General features: G+C 37.1%; 1 protein-coding gene across 1 annotated transcript in view; it reads left to right on the plus strand.

Annotated features, from left to right (window-relative positions):
- The window catches only part of MALRD1 (MAM and LDL receptor class A domain containing 1), a 759,741-nt gene that overhangs the window by 62,517 nt on the left and 675,308 nt on the right, over positions 1-21,916 (plus strand). Inside the window, exons 8-11 of the mRNA XM_029955581.1 lie at positions 7,809-7,910; positions 8,561-8,707; positions 15,118-15,284; positions 20,780-20,872. Of these exons, the coding sequence (XP_029811441.1) occupies positions 7,809-7,910; positions 8,561-8,707; positions 15,118-15,284; positions 20,780-20,872 (509 nt within the window). The remainder of the gene's footprint in view (positions 1-7,808; positions 7,911-8,560; positions 8,708-15,117; positions 15,285-20,779; positions 20,873-21,916) is intronic.

Raw genomic sequence — 21,916 nt, forward strand, 5'->3', positions numbered from 1 at the left:
TTTTTCAAAGCTGAAAAGATTCTGATGGTGAGGAAGCTGCTACACAGAGCACTAAGTAGTATTAGCTTTGGAGAAAAAGCCCAACTTGTTTGTTTTGCTGTATATATTTCTCTTTACCATTAACATGTAAAGTTTATAAAAGTGCTTGCAGTATAGGTCTAGGCATCCTTATGATTTCTGAACACTTTGTAAGTTGGAAAATTAACTAATTTTTTTTCCTAATACTTGGGAAATCTTTTACATTATTCCCACACCTTCAAACTGTATCATGCTAATTCTTACTCTTTTCCAAGAAAATTCGCTGCACATTCATTGAAAGGAGAATCTTTTTAGACTTTACCAAAGTAGCATGTATGAAAAAAAGTCAAGCTTTGTGACTTTGAATAAACGTGTTCAGACACTGATTCTTGAATAAATTGCTTATTATAATTTTTATAAAAATTGCATGCTGTGGTTCATAATCAGAATATTGTCAATATTCTCTGAAGATTTTTAGATTGGTTTGCCAGGACATTGCCTTATTCTCACTTATGAAGCCCCCAGATACACAAATCATCCTTTAACGAGAACCTAAAAAGTGAATACACATAACCCAGCTAAGTAACTAAGGACCTAGCTACCTTTTTTGTCCTATTAATTTCTAGCTACCTTTTAAGATCTAGTAACTGTCCCTTGAAATTCATCAGTCATTTGAGAACATTGACAAAGAAATTGTCTGAAGCCCCTGGAGTCAAGAGTGGATGTCAATAATAACTTTTACTGCAATGGCCTTGAGACTTGGACTTCATTCTCTAGCATCTGAGAGAGAGTCTGGCCAATTTTACACAACCTGCCTGTACAAGATAAGATTTGAAGGAAATGTGGTTTCATTGGTATAGAGACCTTGAAACGGTTGGCAAAGCTTCATCCTGATGATCAGGTATCAAGGATGGTGGATTTTAAAGCCCTTGAAGTAATTTTTTGCTGCTAGACTGTGGTGCAATGAAAGAATGAAATAGAAGGAAGGTGGAGATGTAGAGAAAAGGTATATGAATATTTATATGTATAGATAACTGGCATCTTTAAATAATATTGAGCTCTGAGATTGAATGCACTAAAAGAAGAAGTATCTAGGAGATTAATTGTCAACTTACACCCCCATCTACTGTTTTTATGGTTACAAATTCCAGTTTGGGAGATGAAGGTATAAAAATGGTTGACACTGGTGAAAGATATTTAATACCAATTGATACAAGCTATGTTTTTAATATCATGTAATTTATACTTTACTCTTTGGCTATTTTTTTTTTAAATTGTTTATTTTTGAAAGAGAGATCACGAGTGGGAGAAGGGCAGAGAGAGAGAGAGAGAGAGAGGGAGACATAGAATCTGAAGGAGGCTTCAGGTTCTGAGCTGTCAGTGCAGAGCCTGATGTGGGACTCAAACTCATGAGCTATTGACATCATGACCTGAGCCAAAGTTGGACGCCCAATTGACTGAGCCACCCAGGCGCCCCTATTTGGCTAGTTTTGTTTATAGTAATTTGTGAATTTTTTGTATTATATAAATAGTGAAAAATTAGAGATAATATACAATATTTAATTCAACTATGGCCAATACTTAATTATCTAGCTCTAGGGGGCAGAAGATCTGCAGCTATTATGTGAATCAACAAAAATTACAGTTTTAATTGTTTCATGTTAATTGTTATTGGGCAATCTTGGCTTTGTTTATTTCCCACACTCCTTTAATTGAACATGCAGTTTTATTTTCAGTGGATCCTACATTCAAAAGGTTTTGCATATTCATTATTTGTAATTTCCCATTATAAGGAATAGCTTATGGGTGTTATTTGTAAATTGTTTCATAGCCAGTTGCTTCAATTGTATTCCAAATAGAAATATAAGGATCTACGATATTATCAAGTATTTGGTTGAATTGTATTTATTCGTTCCTTAAGCAACTATATATTGAGCACCTATGTTATGCCAAGAGTTATTTCAGATAATGCAGAGGCAACAACGAAAAAAACCCCAGCAATCCCTGTATTCATGGAACTTATATTTTAGTCAAAGGGAGAAAAATACTAATCAAATAAAAAAATATGTCAAATGGTGATATGTGCTGTGGGGAACAATAGAACAGAAAGCCAAGATAAGAAATGGCACAGGGGCGCCTGGGTGGCTCAGTCGGTTAAGCCTCCAACTTCGGCTCAGGTCAGATCTCACGTTGGTAGGTTCGAGCCCCACGTCAGGCTCTGTGCTAACAGCTAGCTCAGAACCTGGAGCCTGTTTCCGGTTCTGTGTTTCCTTCTCTCTCTCTACGCCTCCCCCTCTCATGCTCTGTCTCTCTCTGTATCAAAAATAAATAAAAATTAAAAAAAAAAAAAAGAAGTGGCACAGATCGGGGCCCCCGGGTGGCTCAGTTGGTTAAGCTCAGGTCAGGATCTCACGGTTGTGGTTTTGAGCCCTGAGTTGGGCTCTGTGTTGAGAGCTCAGAGCCTGGAGCCTGCTTCCGATTCTGTGTCTCCCTCTCTCTCTGCCCCTCTCCTACTCATGCTCTATCTCTCTCTGTCTTAAAACTGAATAAAACATTTAAAAAATTAAAAAAAATAAAAGGAGTGGCACAGATGAAGATAAGGTGAAGTTTTAGTCATCCATCTCCCTTGGAGGATATGTTTCTGAACAAAAATCCCCCAAGGAGTTGAGGGAGAAAGCCATGCATATTTTGGAAGGAACTGTAAATACAGAGGTTCCAAGGCAAGAGTCAGCTTTATCTGTATGAGGAAGATCATGGTGAGGACTTATGCATTTATTTCATGAAGGACAGAAACTCATGTAACAATGTTGAGCTGAGGAGATATGATCTGAAATATATATATTTAAAGGGCAGAAGGAGACAAGGGAGGAAAATACAAAGTTATTAGTGTAATCCAGAAAGAATGATACTCCCTTGAGTCATAATTGGTAGTAGTAACAGGCAGTAGAATGTAATGAGATTCTGGGTGTGTTTTATAGATAAAGCAAAGATTTGCTAATGAATTGTGTGATGGGTGAGAGTGAGAGAGGGGTCATGGATCCAGATTTCCTCCCAAAATAGGTTGGGTGGAGTTGTCACGAACTAAGATGAGAAGGAAAGTGGGAGGAGAAACTTTGGACAGAAAGCATCAGAAGTTTAGTTTTAGGCCTATTTTTATCAAGATACATGTCAGCTCTTCAAGTGAAAGGGCCAAGACAGCAACAAGATGTCTATTGTGGAGCCCAGTGAAGGTAGGCCTAAAATATAATTTTACAAGAAGGAAATGTTTTAAAGGCATGAGACGAGGTGATAGTAACAGCATTGTGGTGTAGAGAAGAGAAGGGATCCAAGAACTGAACTCTAGAGCACCCTCATGTTTGTGTAATGTAGAGATGAGGAAAAATCAGCAAAAGTGACTAAGAATGAATATCCAGTAATTTAAGAGGAAAACCAGGAGAGAATTATGTACTTGAACCTAGTGAAGAAAACATTTCAAGAAAGGGGAGTAACCAACTATGTTCAATATTGCTGCCATGTCAGGTAGGAAAAGAAGGAAAAAGTAAATGTTGGATTTAACAATATGGAGGCCATTCTTGATACATGTACTTTCAATGGAGTGGTAAGGGTACAAAAAAGAAAAGAAAAGTTCTGATATGTGCTACAACATGAATGAACCTTGAAAACTTTATGCTAAATGAAAGAAGTCAAGCACAAAAGGCCAAATATTGTATGATTCCATTTATGTGAAATATCCAGTATAGGGAAATCTACAGAGATGGGAAGGATATTAGTGGTTTCCAGAGTCTAAGGAGGAGTAGAGAATGGGGAGTGATGCATAATGGGTATGGATGATAATGTTTTGGAATTAGTGGTAATAATTGCATAATTATTATGAATAAAAGCTACTAAGTATATACTTTAAATTGGTTAACATGGTGAATTTTATGTTATGTGAATGCTACCTCAATAAAAAAAATTTAAAAAATCACTAGAACAGGTTCAAGGAGGGATGTGGGGAGACGGATTGGTGTTGGAGTCAGTGCAAATAGGCAGAAATTAGAGAAGTTAGTTGTAAGGGATTGTAGGGTCAGAGGATTTTCCTAAGGTGGATGAAATTTTGGCCCCTTGTGTGTGGAAGGGGAAGAAAACTAACCTGTTGATGTAAAAGAGGAGAGGAAACTGCTGGAATGATTCCTAAAACAGGGAAGAGGAGAAGATTTTCTGTAGAAACAAAGAGTGGCCCAGAGAAGAGCATGGCTGGTTGACCCACAGTTACAGGAAGAAAGGTACTTAAGAAGCAGTTCAGGGAGATGGGTAGTGGGACTTGTGAGGTTTTCTGCTGTTTCCTCTCACTTTCTCAATGAAATGCGAAGCAAAAAGATTCGCTGAGAATGATGATAGGGGAAGAAGGAGTTGAAATTTGAAGGAGGAGGTAAAGAGTTTTGAACAGTTGTCTAGGAATGGAGGAAAGGGAAAGAAAGGAAAACATGGTGGACAGTGTGATGGAGTGAGTGGTCACAGATATGAAACCATTTTAGTCAGCATGGTGGTGGACTCTTCCTCATTCATGTTCAGCCACATGGTTCAGGCTGCACTAAGTGACCAGTTCCCTGGTGGTTTCAGCCTATCAATAGTGATCCCATGGCTGGAAATGCCTGGGACAGTCATCTGGGCCCATGCCACTTGTGATGAACCCCCTCCCCCCTCCCCGACATTTTGATACCCAAACCCATGTTGTGGCTGACCCAGACCTTGTGACTCTTGTTAGGACTGCAGGACACACCTCACGAACAACCAGCAGGGAACCTGGAAAAAACAAGGTTCATCACACACAGGTCCTGGAGGTGTATAGCATGTCCAATAGCAACAAAGTAAGGTTATGGAGAGAGACCATGGACCTGGGCGTCTTCCTTCATTGAGTTCAAGGGGTTCTTGCTCTAGTTGTGTGGCTAGCAATGTGTTTATTCCAGATCACTGACTTTGAAATGGAGCCCTTATCAATCAAATGTCAGGCACTCATTTCTTTTTTTTAAATATGTTTATTTATTTATTTTTTATTCATAGTTTATAACCAAGTTGGTTTCCATATAACACCCAGTGCTCTTCCCCACAAGTGCCCCTCTCCATGACTATCACCCTCCTTCCCTTCCCCCCTCCCTCTTCAGCCCTCAGTTTGTTCTCAGCATTCAAAAGTCTCTCATAATTTGCCTCACTCCCTCTCCCCAACTCTTTTCCCCTCTTTTCCCATTCCCATTGTCTCCTGTTAGGTGTATCCTGTTAGACCTATGAGTGACAACATATGGTATCTGTCCTTCTCTGCCTGACTTATTTTGCTTAGCATGACTCGCTCTAGGTCCATCCATTATGCTACAAATGGTCAGATTTCATTCTTTCCCATTGCCATGTAGTATTCCATTATATAGATAAACCACATCTTCTTGATCCATTCTTCAGTTGATAGACATTTAGGCTCTTTCCATGATTTGGCTATTGTTGAAAGTGCTGCTATGAACATTGGGGTACATGTGCCTCTATGCATCAGCACTCCTATATCCCTTGGGTAGATCCCCAGCAGTGCTATTGCTGGGTCATAGGGGAGTTGTTAATTTTTTGAAAAACCTCCACACTGTTTTCCAGAGTGGCTGCACCAGTTTACATTCCCACCAACAGTGTAGGAGGGTGCCCGTTTCTCCACATCCTCACCAGCATCTGTAGTCTCTTGATTTGTTCATTTTAGCCACCCTGACTGTCATGAGGTGGTATCTCAGTGTGGTTTTGATTTGTATTTCCCTGATGACGAGTGACGCTGAGCATCGTTTCATACAGGCACTCTTATATCTTAAAAGGAAAACCATAGACCTAAAATGGTGTCACCTGGACTACGCCAAGTCACAAAACTGGGGCTTAATATCAAACCTAATTACAGTTTCAACTTCTTCAGAAATGTCAGTCTTAACCTGTCAATCAGCAATCTTCTGCAGCACCAATGAGGTACTCGATGACATGGCCTCTCTCTATCCCTCAAAGGAAGATGAGGTAATCCACCTAGTAAGACCCCTTGACCTTCTCCAAGAGAAGGTGACCTTGCCTGAAACAATCTTTTGTTTTTTTTTTTGCTAATGAGTTCCTTGCCCACCCTCCTTTCTATAAAAACCTTCCATTTTGTGTGGCTCCTCAGGGCTCCCCTCTACTTTCTACTTGGGGTGCTAAGTGTCACTTCAAATTCACTTGGTTGAATTTTTGTTCTTAATTTTTTATTCTTTTTATAATTATTTAAAATCTTTTTAAGTTTATTTATTTATTTTGAGAAAGAAAGAGAGAGGATGAGGTGGGGAGGGGCAGGAGAGAGGTACAGAGGATCTAAAGTGGGATCTGGGCTGGTATCAGAGAGCCCGATATGGGGCTCAAACTCATGATCTATTATATCATGACCTGAGCTGAAGTTAAATGTTTAACTGACTGAGCCACCCAGGTCCCCAAAATCTGGTTCTTTAACACATTACAATTTTAAAAAGCTAATTGTTGGATACTACACTACATGCAGGGTTGTACTTACCAGAGTTTTTGCCCTGAGAGTATGAAGAAGCACAGGAATGCCAGGGAATGGCTCTAAAATCTGTGAGAAAGGAAATGAGAACATGAAAGAGGAACAAAGGAACTGGAAAGCTGTAGGACCAGTAGCTTGTGGGGCCTGGTGCTGTCAAAAAATTGTTAGAGTTGAGATACTAGAGGGAATGAATGGAAAGAGGTGATGGTGGAAAAGTGGCCTACTTGTGAAGATGGATTTTTTATATTAATTTTTTAAGTCTTTAGTTTATTTTGAAACAGAGACAGAGAGTGAGTGGGAGACAGGCAGAGAGAGAGGGAGACCCAGAATCTGAAGCATGCTCCAGGCTCTGAGCTGTCAGCACAGAGCCTGACATGGGGCTCGAACCCATGGTGTGTGAGATCAGGACCTGAGCCAAAGTTGGACACTTAACCAACTAAGCCACCCAGGTGCCCCAGGAGTGGGCCACTTGTAATTAAAATAAAGGAAATGTTACCACTTGTAATGATGGTACTCACAGGTGTGGTGGCAGAGGTCATTTTTCCTCAACCTTTCTTCATGACCATCAATAAGAAAAAAGCAAGAGATTAAGAGGCAAGATGAAAGTAGATATTAAAATGACAATGACAGTCAAGAGTCAAAATCTTCAAGGTTGAGGGGTGGGGCACCAGTGTCTGTAGGGGACTGCCACAAGCTGGCACAGCGAGGGATGTCGTCTGATGTCAAGAGACTCAAAGCTCAGATATGTGGGGAGGTGAGAGGAAGAACTGTCTGGAAGTGGCAATGGAGCAGGAAGGATAGCTAGTCCACCTTCCAGCCCTGTGTTGGGAGGGCGGTGGAGAGACAAACAGACACCATGCAGGGGAGATGATTGCAAGGACAGCAGTTCTAGGAGATCAGCTTCCAGTTAAAGAGGACAGCATATCAGCATATGGTATGGTTGACACACATTCAATTATCCTTCTAATAATAGACTCTTTGTTTCCACATTAGGCCAGTTACTTCCTTGGAGACATGGATGATTTGGTTTGGGGGTTGGTGATTGCCACAGAGATCTGATTAAATTCCAGAAACGCTGGCATAGTTGTATTATTCTCTCTGACTCTCTCTCTCTGTATAATGGGGTTGCCTGGGAAGAGATGATGCCACAGAGAGGAGCTGAGTGAAGAGTGCTTTCTAGAACAAATGCTAACATTTTAAGAAATACACGAGTCTTTCCAGTTGCACCTACATCTCACTTCTTGCCACTCTTTCAATTTAACAGATGAAATCTTACCATGTCAAGAAACATTGAATATGGAGCAGGAACTGTGCCATCTAGACTCACGTCTCTGCAGTTTTGATTCTACAGATGAAGGATTGAGGTGTAAGTGTTAAATTGAGATGCCCGCCATGATGGTACATGGCCATTCATGAGACTTGGGCCATAGCTAGGAATTCAGATCACAACTAAGAATATGCATGTGCCAACCTTTGTTGGCATTTAAGCCCCAATTTTACCTGGAGTGTTGTTGGAAGTCTTTGGTAGTTTATTTAAAAGATGAAAGATACTAAATATGTAATTTTAAGATGATGTTTTATAAAATAGTTCCATTGAAGACCAGCATTGAATTATATAGAGTGTTTCTTCTATAAAATTTCCATGTGATTATGAATAACAAGTGATTTAGACTAATTTCATAAGGTAGGTAGGGTCAGGTATATATGTGCCATTTAAAAGTTGTAATAGGAGCAGTGTACAAGAAAAAATAGAAATATCTTTTCACTTTTAAATGGCGGTGGTTTCCATTTGGGCAGATGCCTATCTAGATCAAGGGGAAAACTTGAAAAATACATTTGTGGGTATATTCTAAGGCTTATTGAAGCAAAATTTGTAGGTATGAAATGTGTGTGTGTGTGTGTGTGTGTGTGTGTGTGTGTGTGTGTGTTAAGCTTTGATTACAACACATAAATTGGCTAAGCTGCTATTCTAGTAGATTGTGATGGTTCACCAAGATCTTTTTTGCCTTTCTATAGTATGTCAGGTCTGTGGATTTGAATCTGACATGTGTGACTGGGCATCAGAAACATCTGCTGGGCAAATTTCCTGGATGCGCATAAAAGCAAGAGAAGTTCTTACATTAGAATCTATGCTTCAGCAGGGTCAAAGTAATGATGATGAAGGTAGGAAATAAAAAAATAATCTTTTGTATATATAATTTTTAGAATTATGAATTATTGTTAGTACTATGAAGATATTTCATCAGGGATCTTGATGAATATAATGAGTATATTTTATTGAAACTGTATTTGCATAGATATTAAAAGTAAAAAAAATTGTATTATGTTTTTACATAACATGTTTTACATGTTTTATGTTGATTGGTATTATACAGTAGGTAGCCTTTTAAGATTGACTTCCTTCATTAGTAGTGGCATTTAGGGTTCTTCTATGTCTTTTTCAAGGCTTGATAGCTTATTTCATTTTAATAGTGAATCATATTCCATTATCTGGATGTACCACAGTTTATTCACCTACTGAAGGACATCTTGGTTGCTTCCAAGTGTTTGGCAATTATGAATAAAGCTTGTATAAACATCCTTGTGAAGGTTTTTGTGTGGACATAGTTTTCAGCTCTTTTGAGTAAAGACCAAGGAGCATGATTGCTAGATCATTTGGTAAGAATATGTGTAGTTTTGTAAGAAACCAATAAGCTGTCTTCCAAAGTCAATGTATCATTTTTCATTCCCATCAACAATGAGAGATCTTGTTGCTTCATATCCTCTCAGCATTTGGCTGGAGTGCCCTGGATTCTGGCCATTCAAAAAAGTATGTGGTGCTTTCTCTTTCTTTTAGTTTGCATTTCCCTGATGCCTTATGATATGGAGCATCTCTTATGCTTACTTGCCATGTCTTCTTTTGTGAGGTGTCTGTTAAGGCCTTTGGTTTTTGGTCTTTCATCTTTATCATTTTCTTTATTCACCATGGTTTCTTTTACTTCATGCTCTTGATTCCTTTCCTTCTTGAAAAGGTTCACTTATTAATTATTTTTTATTTAGAAAAGATCTGTGGTGATGGTCTTGCTAAGTGTTTATAAACTTAACATGTTTTTAATGGCCTCACTCCTAAATAATAATCAATTTGGTCATACAATTTTGAATGAAAGTCTGTTTTATTTCTAAGTACATGGTGATGGTTCTTCTTTATCTCCTGATATCTGCTGTCGTCATCACAAAGTCTGGGCTCATCTTTTTTTCCATTTTATGAAGAGTTAAAATGTTTATCTCTACTGTCTGAAAATGTCACTGTGATGAGTGAAGATGTGAATATATTTCATTTTAAAATTTCAGTGCCCAAAATGCATATTTGTCATCACTTGTGGACATGGTATGTTACTCTTTTCCAGTAAGTTTCTTTCAGTCACTCTGTTCTTGTCCTCTTGAATTCCTATTAAGTACGTGTCCTGGGGAACAGGTGTTAGTGTTTTCTATTGTTGCCCTTGTTCTTTGTTCTTACTTACATTCAAAGCTATTGCTTCCTTATTTGTTTTCTGTATCAGTGTGATCTGTCCATTGATCTAAGTGGGGTATTTAAGTCCTCTACTATTATTGTATTATTACCAATTAGTTCCTTTATGTTATTAATTGTTTTATATATTTTGGTGCTTCATGTTGGGAGAATAAATATATACAATTGTTTTATCTTGTATTGTCCCATTTATTATGATTTAGTACCTTTCTTCATTTCTTGTTATAGTTTTTGTTTTGAAGTCTATTTTGCCTAATTTAAATATCGCTGTTCTACCTTTTTTCTGATTTCCTTTTGTGTGATGTTTCCCCTCACTTTCAATCTGCAGCTGTCTTTAGTTCTAAACTGAGTCTCTTGTAGGCAGCATATAGATGGGTTTTGTTTTTTATCCATTCTGATGCCCTATGTCTTTTTATTAGAGCACTTAGTCCATTTACATTCAAAGTAATTATTGATAGATATGTATTTATTGCCATTTTATTACTTGTTTTGTCATTGTTTCTGGAGATTTTCTCTAATCTTTTCTTGTCTTTGTCACTTTTAGTCTCTCCTTTGTACTCAAGGAATCCCCTTTAATTTTTTTTTTACAGGGCAGGTTTAGTGGTCATGAACTCTAATTTTTGTTTTTCTGGGAAACTCTTTATCTCTTCTTCTATTCTGAATGATAGCCTTCCTGGATAGAGCATTCTTGGCTGCACGTTTTTCCCATTTAGCACTTTGTATATATCATGCCACTCCCTTTTGGCTTCCCAAGTTTTCTGTTGAGAAATCTCTAGCCAGCCTTATAGGTCTTTCCTTGTAAGTAAAGGACTTCTTTTGTCTTGCTGCTTTTAAGGTTGTTCCTTTGTCATTATATTTTGAAAATTTAATTATAATGTCTTTGTGTTGGCCTACTTTTATTGATTTTAATGGGAGTGTTCAGTGCCTCCTGGATCTGGATGGACATCTGTATCCTTTCCCAGATTAGGGAAGTTTTCTGCTATTATTTCTTGAAATATATTTTCTGCTCTCTTTTCTCTCTTCTCTTCTTCAAGGACTCATATACTTGAAAGTTATTATGTTTGGTGGGATCACTGAATTCCCTAAGTCTATTCTCATTTTGCATAATTTTTTTTCTCTCTTTTGTTCAGCCCTATTATTCACCATTATTTTGTCTTCTAGGTCACCAGTTCATTCCTCTGCTTCTTCCAGCCTGCTCTTTATTGCATCAAGCCCGTTTCCAGTCTCATTTATTGTACTATTTGTCTCTGATTAATTCTTTTTTAACTTTTATCTCTGTGTAGTTTCCCTGATGTCTTCTTTTTGTTTTTCAAGCCCAGTGAGTATCCTTATGATTGTTGCTTTAAATGCTCCATCAACATGTTACTCATATGTTTCATTGAGATCTCTGGCTATATGGAGAAGAGGTCATGCAGTGTCCAGGGCTGCTGCTTTAGCGTGTGTCTCCAGTGTGTGCTGCCTGTACTCTGCTGCTGTGTTTTGGCTGCTCTGTCCTTCAGGCCAGTCATCTGCAGAGGCTCTTCTCACCTGGTCTGGGCAGTGTTTGGTCCTGGGCCTGAATATGGTGAATTTAAACTAAGTGTGCTCTGGTCTGCTTGTGAAATGAGACCTGTCATCACTTCCACCAGATCTGAAGCCCTGCAGAACACCATAGTTGGGAGATGTGGTGTGGAGAGGGGTTTGGGCTGGTCTTCTTGGGGAGGGGATGCCATGCTGGGCCCAAGGCAAGCTTGACTGAGAAGGGCAGTCCTGCCAGAGCACAGGGGCTGGGACTCAGTGTAAGCTGGTTAGGCCACCAGTGTTGGAGCTGCATTGCTTCCTGCAGGTGGCCCTGTATTTATGTTGAGCACAGGGGAAGGAAATGGTGCTGGCTAGCTCCTTTGTCCTCACAGAGGCATGTCTCTGAACACTGCCTCCCAGGGATGCAGTCTGAGAAGAACGAATAATCTCCTACCTGTGTTCCCCAGGTGTTCTTGGTGCTGTCTGCCCTCAGGTTGCCTGCCTTCTCTCTAGGACTCTATCCCAGCTAAGCTCACAGACATTTAAAACTCCAGACTTTAAGCCCTCCTGTTTGCAAGAACTCACAAAATTCAGCTCCTCTTCTTTTCCAAGCCAATGACTCTTTGGAACTTTTCTTGTGCATTCTCCTGTGTGCCCCTCTCTTGCTTGCCCTTCTTCTCTGTGACCACAGCTCCTTCTCCTCTGCAGCACCTGTGATCTCTTTCTCCCTTAAACTATGTCTCTACACTTTCTACTTTATTCTACGTGGTTTCCTTTTTCCCTTTAATTGTGGAGTTTGTTCTGACAGTCTTCTGCTCAATTTCTTGGTTGTTTAAGATTATTTGATAGTTACCTACTTGTGTTCATGGAATAAGATGAGCCTAGGACCCTCCTAGTCTGTTGCTGTCTTCCTCTCCTAACATTACTTATAAACAGGTCTATTGACTACAGATTCTCTCAATTTTCATTTGTCTGAGAAAATTTTTATTTCTCCTTCATTTTTGAAGAACAGTTTTGCTGAATGCAGAATTCTAGGTTGGGTTTTTTTCTTTTCTTTTTTTTTAATGTTTATTTATTTTTGAGAGAGAAATAAGCATGAACATTGGTGGGTCAGAGAGAGTAGGAGATGCAGAATCCAAAGCAGGCTCCAGGCTCTGAGCCATGGGCCACTAACTCACGAATTATGAGATCATGACCTGATGTTCCTCCTTTTTTTTTTTCAAGCTTTCCTCTTTGTTTTTGATCTTTTATAGCTTGAATATGACATGCTTATGTGTAGTTTTTTTTTTTTTTTTTGGTATTTATCTTGCTTTGTATTTTCTGAGCTTCCTGGATATGTGGTTAAAATCTGACATTAATTTTGAGAAAATTGTCAGTGAATATTGTTTCAGATACTGCTTTTGTTCCCTTTTGTCTTTCTTCTTCTTGTATTCCCATTATGCATATGTCACTTTTGTAGTCATTCCACAGCCCTTGAATATTCTATTCCTTTTTTTCCACTTAAAAAATATATTTACTTCTTAGTTTCTGAGTTGACATATTCTCAGCTGTGCCAGTCTACTTAATCAAGCCATTAAAGACAAACTTCATTTCTGTTGGAGTGGGTTTTACTTTTTATTTTTTGTCTCCAGCATTTTAAAGTTTTTTCTTAGAATTTCCAGCTCTATGACTACATTATCAGTCTTTTTTTCATATTTTCTGCTTTTTTTCATTAGAACTCTTAACTTATTAATTATAGTTGTTTTAAGTTCCCAGTCTGATAATTCCATATCTGAGTCTGGTTCTGATGTTTGCTCTTTCTCTTCCAATTATGGCTTTTGCCTTTTGGTATGCTTTGTAATGCTTTGTTGAAAGCCAGACATGATGTACTATGTAAAGGTGATTAATATCAATAGGTATTTAGCATGACCTTTTATGTTTATGCAATTAGAGATTAAAGTCTTTACTCTTTGCTGCAACTCTCAATGTCTGAGGCTAAAAATTCATCTGGTATCCTTGGTTTTGTCTTACTTATTGTCTTTGGATTTCCCTAGAGACATATTCTTAAACGAGGTCTGGGACATCCAGTTCTTTGAATAGTATTCCCTGGCAATTACATAGGATCTCCAGTCTTTTAGTGAGATTGTTCCTCTGTTACACGATCTTCAAAAGTGCTTCCTCCCCCAATGTTAGGTGAGACAGGAAAGCTAGAGGGGACTGGATCTGGGTATTTTCCTCCTCTCATGTGGAAGACTAGAGCCTGCTGGAGTTGATATCTCACTTCTAGGTCAGTTAGGCTTTAGTCAAATGCCAATTAGTAATGTGATGGTTAAATACTTTTGAGTACAAGTCTTGCTATTAATACCTAAATTCTCCAGGTGTATTTTCAGGTGTATTTCCTTAAGACCAGCCTTAGTGACAATACTAGTTTAGGGTTTCATACTTCATGATAATGCTTGGAGTTTTGCACATCCTGCCACTTAGTCATAGCCCAAGGTGGGGGATGTTGGTGTATTTTCCACCTCAGATTATAATCAGAGTTCCCCAACTCTAGTCTTCAACTTCATTGAGAGAATTTGACTGTTCTTCTAGCTTTTTTTTTGGCAATATGGAAATTAGTCAAAATCTAAGCTATCAGAGCCTGAGTCTGGTTTCAGAGTTCAAGAGTTCTGTGGATTCAGCCCTACTCATCATTTGGTATAACTGTTCTTTCCTTATCTATTTAGATAATTTGTTGCAATGGGTCTGTCTCAGCTTTTATAAACCTGTGTTTTTATCTTTTTTTTTTTTTATCATTTCTTTGTTTAAAGATCAGAGGCAAAGTATTAACTTACTATGGTATTTTGCTTAAGTTCTTACATTTTAAGTAAATAAGAGTTTTACTTAAATTCATAATTTTTAGAAATTGTAGGAATATTTACTAACTTACAGAAATAGAGAATTAAAAGGCTTCATTATTGAAAGGTGAAGTTGTAAAATCATAGAAATAACTTTGCATTGTCTATATTATTGTATTTAAGAACAGTGTAAATTGGTTTTAAGTATCAGATGTGCTAAAACTGAATGAGAATATTTTTACATCCTATGAAATTCATCAGTGCAGGGATGTAGATGTCTGATACTTCCATGTGGTTTGGTAAGAAAGAGGGCAGTATAAAGTACAGTCCTTTGAAACTATTAAGGCTTTTCTAAAACTAAACAGTAAAAGAGAAATAAAAGGGGAAAACACTCTGGGAAGAAAGGTGAGGAATTATTAGTTAGAGAAAGGTTGAATTGTGACATTTTAAAGATGATAATGATTTGTAACATAGAGATTTTTATAGCAGTAGATTTATTTTTATAAAAATAATGAATTGAAATTTCCTAATTTCAGGAAGTAGGAACAGATTTCAATGCATTTGAAAATACATAGGGAGATGAAAACCCAGTATCTGTGGTTGATGTAACCATTTTAAGACATCATATCCTTTTAAAGAAGATCTTTGTCTTTCAAGCCTGATTTTGAAAACCCTGGAAATACAGTATATTTGTCCAAACAGAAAGCAGCCAATTTTTCTAAATTGCTTCTTTTTCCTTTATTTTTCAGATTACTATATGTGGCTAGGAGCTAAGGATGATTCTACTCTCCCTCATTTAGACAGCAAGGCTTATTTAAATAGCTCTGTGTACCACTGCCTGGGCAAGAGATGCCATCTTCAATTCCATTACTCTATGGAAAACAGTGTTCTGAGGGTAGTACTCTATAGTGATGAGGTGAGAAGAGACTTGCATTTATTTCAGATTCGTTGAATAAGTGAAATTTCTCTTTTGGCAATTTGTGTTTCCATTTCTCAGTTGTGTGTAGGCTTTCGGTATTCTTTAAAAAATTTTTTTTTCAGTTTTTAATTTATTTTTGAGAGACAGCACAAGCAGGGGAGGGTCAGAGAGACAGGGAGAGAGAGAATCCAAAGCAGGCTCCAGGCTCTGAGCTGTCAGCACAGAGCCCAATGCGGGGCTCGAACCCATGAACCATGAGATCATGACCTGAGCTGAAACTGGATGCTTAACCGACTGAGCCACCCAGGTGCCCTGGCTTTTGATATTCTTTAACTTGATTTTATCTAGTACACCTTTGACAAGAAATATTAAGAACCACTTTAAGAGACACTGTCATGTTGACACTTTAATGTGATCATTTGCATAATATTATTTTACAGAATTGTTAACATTCATGGAAATATTAGATATAATAAAAATGAGATTTTTGAGGTTCTGTGTCGTTGGCTCTGTAGTGACATTCTGATGGGGTCTGTTTTGGATTTTAGATCCACATATCACTAGAGCTATAATTATGATGGAAACAAATTACTTGTTATGGTACCAGTAGATATAGGTTTAGAGACAGGTAATTACTAATTAAATACAAAGAAATGAGCCGTTGAAATGGGTTAAAAAAGGCTCAGTGGGTAGAGTGAAAATCGTGGTGGTAATACTAGCAGATGAAACAAATGCAGGCCTTTTTTTTTTTTAAACCTAACTTGAAATGAAAACAATCCTCCACAAATGTAAAAACATCTGAGTTGCTCTGAGAATTTCTATTGTGAAGAAGACTTTATTTATAGAGAGAAGTTAAAAAACTCACAGGGGTAAATCGTAGTCATTCTAGCTCTTGGAAACATTTGATTATAATGGCAGGGATTCTGATATAGGAAAAAGGAAGACAGTAGAAGCATCCAAGTCAAATTCTTTTGGCTTGAGATGCTTTGAATAAATCTGGTTGGAACTTCCTCCTGCCATCGGCCAATTGCATTTTCCAACAAAAGCATATTTATTTAGCATCTGTTCCTATTGAGTATCGCTAACCATCTGTCAATAGCATTTTTTGGGTTCTATTTTTTTCTGATGTCTGAAGTGTCATCTTAATGAATCCTCAGGTACTGCCTATTACCTGCCTATTACCACAAGATCTGAAGATTCCAGAGAAATTCTTTTTCATCCTAATTCTATCACAACACCCCTCTCTCTTTCTTTGGTATCATTTTCTTCTTCTCCAGTCTCTTTTCTTTAACCTCTTCTTTTCCATAACATTCACAGAGTTCTAAAGTATAAAAGTGAATGAGTGCATTCATTAGATGGCCTAATACGTTCTGCTTTGTTTTTCTTCATGGATGGGACACAATTGTTAGCATTCTGTACTGTGCTTTATTTTTGTGACATATTTGCAGTAGCATTTGGCACTAGACTAATTTTGTTGAATTTATATCATAAAGATGCATTAAAAAATATGCTCTTATGATACTGCTTTTCACATGACAAGTAATTAATATTCACTAAGTGTTGAATGAGTTATCTTAAATTTAAGTAGAAATTTGTGTCATATATCTTCTAATCTTAAAGATTATTTTAATCTACCCTGAACAATAGTGATGGATTTTAAAAGTGTATATATATAAATATACATATAAATATATAGAAAGGTATATATATGAAAATAATATATGTGTATGTTATATGTGTAAATATGTGTATATTATATATGTGTATATACATATAATGGAGTTATGAAATATTGCAAGTGAACAATATCAGTGTTCTGGGGACTTTGGGACTGTATAAGAAAAGATTATAAACAAATTGACTTCAGATATACCATATAATAAGATAGAGTTATCAAAACTCCATCTCCCACATTATAAGAAAAGAAGTTAATCACGGAGAAGTGCTCTGATGTATTAATCAGAACCTGTCGGGTTTACGTCTTTGAGTACTGAATGACGTTTGGTTCATAAGTTTACCCAGTATTCTGCAAGGCAGTATCCTATGTTTTCTCACACTCTATTTGCTCCGCTCCAAATATATAACTCATAATATATTGATCACCAATTAAAAATCTGCATCAAAATACATTTAAATTACATGTTAAAGTTTTATCACAAACTTAAAAAAGACTCCAATGCTATTATTAAAAAAAATTAGCTCTTGATGAAAATGATCATTTGTATCTTCCATGAATAGAAGAAAGAAAACAACACTTAGGATATAGGCAGGTAAATCAAGAAATATCTAGGGGTGCCTGGGTGGCTCAGTCGGTTAAGAATCTGACTTCAGCTCAGGTCATGATCTCACCATTTGTGGGTTCGATCCCCACTGAGCTGTCAGCACAAAGCCTGGAGCCTGCTTCAGATTCTGTGCCTCCCTCTCTCTCTGGTGCTCCCCTGCTCGTGCTGTCTCTGTCTTTCAAAAATAAATTTAAAAAAAATTTTAAAAAATCTAGTAAGGATGCTAAAGGTGGTTTTCTCTATTTTCAGAAGACATAGACCTTGAGAAGTAGAAAATACAGGTGAAAGCAAGTTGTTAAATAAAAGGTTCACTCTTTTTAGGGTCAGCTTAAGTGTGTAGCAGCTCTGATTTCTACCATATAGTGATCCGTGAGATTAGGTCTCTGTCATCTATAAAATAATAATCATGGGAACAACATATATTTTATTTTTTAAAGAGTTTTAATTATCAGTAGCCAGCTTGTGGTATACATTGTACATGTTTTGATTAACATTATAAGCAACTGGTCATTCATGATGATTATAGCTAACAATGTGGTTTTGATATTTGAAATTTGTAAAAAGTATAGATCTTAAAAGTCACGATAAGAAAAAAAATTGTAACTTCATGATGTGATGGAGGTTCACTATATTTATGGTAGTAATTATTTCAAAACATATATGAAATCATTATATTGTATACCTTAAACATATACATTGTAATATGCCAGTTATATCAATAAAACGGGGGGGGGGAGAAAAAATTAAAACTGGTAAACAAAACAAAACAAAACAAAAAAACCTCCCAATGACAGATAGGAAGAACACATAGCTGGGGTAGGGAGGAAAATGCCTTAGAAAGGGTTTAAAAAGAATAACAACACTAACCTTGAATTTGGTACCTTTGATTTCTTCATTGGAAGAGGGAAGGATAGCAAGGTCTCTGGGAGATAAGGTGATTCTTGCTTTGAAAGGTAAAATGGCATTATTGATCCTGGCCTGGGAGAGGAAGTACATTTTTAAAATTTTTATTGATTGATTGAATGATTTTAAGATAATAGAAAATTAGAACTTCACTTGAAAGATTTTTCTGAGCTGAGACTTTCTTTTTACATTGACACCTTTCAAAGTAACTACATGAGAGTCTGAGATTGAGGAGAGATAAAATAAAAGCCTGATTTTATTTAGTTGGAATAAATTCTTTTTCTTTTTCATTCCTTGTGCTGTTCAGACAGGAAAATGTGCTAGAGAAATCTGTATTTCATACAAAACATACCATTAACAGTGTACAAGATGTTAACTGTCTTGATGCTACATAGCTAAAGTTACGTAGGAAATTATTCAAAGAAAACTTAGTTGTGTGTCCCAACTTTGTGTTGTTCCCGTTTGTCCTGAAGTGACCTGGAGGCTGTCAGCTGAAAGCATGTCTACTGGGGATGTTTCACTGTCTGGTGGAAGTCTTAACAGTTGATATGAATAAGTAATAAAATGAAGTACTTTTTTAATGGGTTTAGACTATCTTCTGAAATATTCAAGACTTGGAAATTGGAGTAGACATCAGAGGGTAAAGGACTGAGTTGAAAATAGATTCATTTTTAGAAAGTGTTGGCTATGAATGAAATAAGTGAGGCTGAGGGGAGATAAATGCTTACACGAGTCTGAAAAAGCGTAAGTGTCATGTGAAATTTGAATTATAGCGAGATGCCATCTTCCAGTGCTGTTTTCTATCTCCCAGCAGAAGGAGGGCACAGAGAGTCTCAGAGCTAACCTGACACATACTTATGCCACTCTGCATTTTTTGCATTTTCGCTTGAAAAACTTGAAAAAAAAATCAATGCATCCCATGGGAAAACATTATGAACAATCTAGTCTATCTTCAGCAGGGAAGTGTCAAATTAACTTGTGTGTTTGATAGAATCTAAAGAAATACACTATTTCGGAGTATAACAGCATGTTCATAGGTCATAAAGCACAATAACGTAGGCCAAATTTTGGAGTACGTTTAGACTTTTATGGAGTGTCTGATCTCATCGTGTATAGTAGGAACATACTTTTGCATCTACTTTGTAACCTTAAAAATGTTATTTTACCAAGGCATGACAGAGCATACTTTCGAAGGCACAAAAAGGTCTTTGAAAGAACAAGGGAGTCACATAGAAATATATTCTCCAGAAATAACTATATTGTTTGGAACTTGAAATGGATTCTCTCATAGAAAAACATGTTGAGATTGTGCAGAAGAATATATCTGATAACATCATTGTGTTTTTTTTAACTATTTATTTATTTTTGAGAGAGAGGGAGAGAGACATAGTGGCTTGGGAGAGGGACAGAGAAAGAGGAAGACATAGGACCCAAAGCAGGCTCCGGGCTCCAACTGTCAGCACAGAGCCCTACGCAGGACTGGACCTCATGAACCGATCATGACCTGAGCTGAAGTCGGCTACTTAGCTGACTGAGTCACCCAAGCACCCCTAATGTTGTATTTTAAACTTTCATATTAAGTGTTTGCTTGTTAATTTCTTTCTTTTCTAATGCCATGGTAATATTGTAAAGTGTAGTAATGTTAGCAGAATCAACATTTAAATATTTGGTATTATGAATTTCTATTTGGAATTATATTTTTGAAGTACTTTAAGATACTGTTCCAATTTTTATTCTATCCTTACTCCTCATTGTTAAAAAATGGCAGCTTTATTATATAGTCATGCCTTATTTCCTTACTTTTTAAAGATTGTTTTTACAGAACAGCTTTAGGTTCTTAGCAAAATTAGGGGGAAGGTACAGAGATTTTCCATTCCCCCCCTGCTCCCGTGAGTTCACAGCCTTCCGCATTATGAACACCTTCCATTAGAGCGGTGCCTTTGTTATAAATGATGAACCTGCATTGACGCATCATCACCACCCAAAGACCATGGCTTACATTACGGTTCCTACTTGGTTTTGTGCATCGAATGGGTTTGGACAAATGTATAATGACATTGTATCCACTGTATGTTATCATAGAGTATTTTCACTGCCTTTCTATCCTCTGGCCTCTGCCTTTGCATCCTCCCCTGCCTCCATTTTATTATTCCTTTAAAAAATGTTATACATCTTTTTACCAATACTTTAGGCTTCCTAGTACTTAGTATCACACAGGTCGGGTAAACGCTACTGAAATGTAATTGAGAGAGCACACATGCACAGAGTGGAGTCTGGGGAATAAGTGATGTTTTCTTTGAATCAAAGGAAGAAGAGATATTTTGGACATACAATGCATCAACAGACAGAAAATGGGTGAAAGCAGAGGTGTTGATACCAGAAGGACTGAAGACATTTAAGGTACAAAATGGAAAAACAAGTACTTTTTTTATATTGTATGTTTAATTTGTAGTTTTGCAGTAGTGACTTTTGTCACCCATTTCTAAATTTAAAGTAGCATTTAAATTAATGATATAGATTTGTATATTTGGGGAGAGCGATTGCCTACTTCTTTACATTGTACTTAGCCCTTCTCAGGCCACATTTCTCCGAGTGAAAGAGCCAGAGTGTGACTACTCATGTTTAAAGCTTCTTCATTTTACATGGGCTCCCTCCCTAGCGCCCCCCACTGCCAACACCATGCATTGAAAACAAGGAAGCAAAACTGCATTATGAAGCAGATAACTAATAAATTGGTATCGGAAATCATAAAGACAATGCAAATGTTTGAATGCAGTAATTCATATCTTTATGAAATGTGGATAACTTTACCTTTACAAAGATATATCTGAAATACACATATACTCAGTGGGAATACTGTCTCTTAAAAACATTAATTTGGGATTTCATGTTGTATATATATATATATATATATATAGTTGAGATTGTGAAGAAAAGTATATCTGATATTTTTTAACTTTCATATTAAATGCCTGTCATTTTCTTCTTCTCTAATAAAGCAATAAAGTAAAATGTAGTAATGTCATTGGGATCAACATTTATTTTATTATTTTTAAAAAATAGTTTAATTGGTTTAAAAAATTGTCAAATTGGTTTCCATACAACACCCAGTGCTCTTCCCCACAAGTGCCCTCCTCCATCACCACCACCTCTTTCCCCCCTCCCCCTTCAACCCTCAGTTCGTTTTCAGTATTCAATAGTCTCTCAGGTTTTGCATCCCTCTCTCTCCCCAACTCTCTTTCCCTCTTCCCCTCCCCATGGTCCTCCATTAGGTTTCTCCTGTTCTCCTGTTAGACCTATGAGTGCAAACATATGGTATCTGTCCTTCTCTGCCTGACTTATTTTGCTTAGCATGACACCCTCGAGGTCCATCCACTTTCCTACAAATGGCCAGATTTCATTCTTTCTCATTGCCATGTAATACTCCATTGTGTATATATACCA

The sequence above is a fragment of the Suricata suricatta genome, chromosome 10 (assembly GCF_006229205.1).
Source record: "Suricata suricatta isolate VVHF042 chromosome 10, meerkat_22Aug2017_6uvM2_HiC, whole genome shotgun sequence".
Classification (NCBI taxonomy): Eukaryota; Metazoa; Chordata; class Mammalia; order Carnivora; family Herpestidae; genus Suricata; species Suricata suricatta.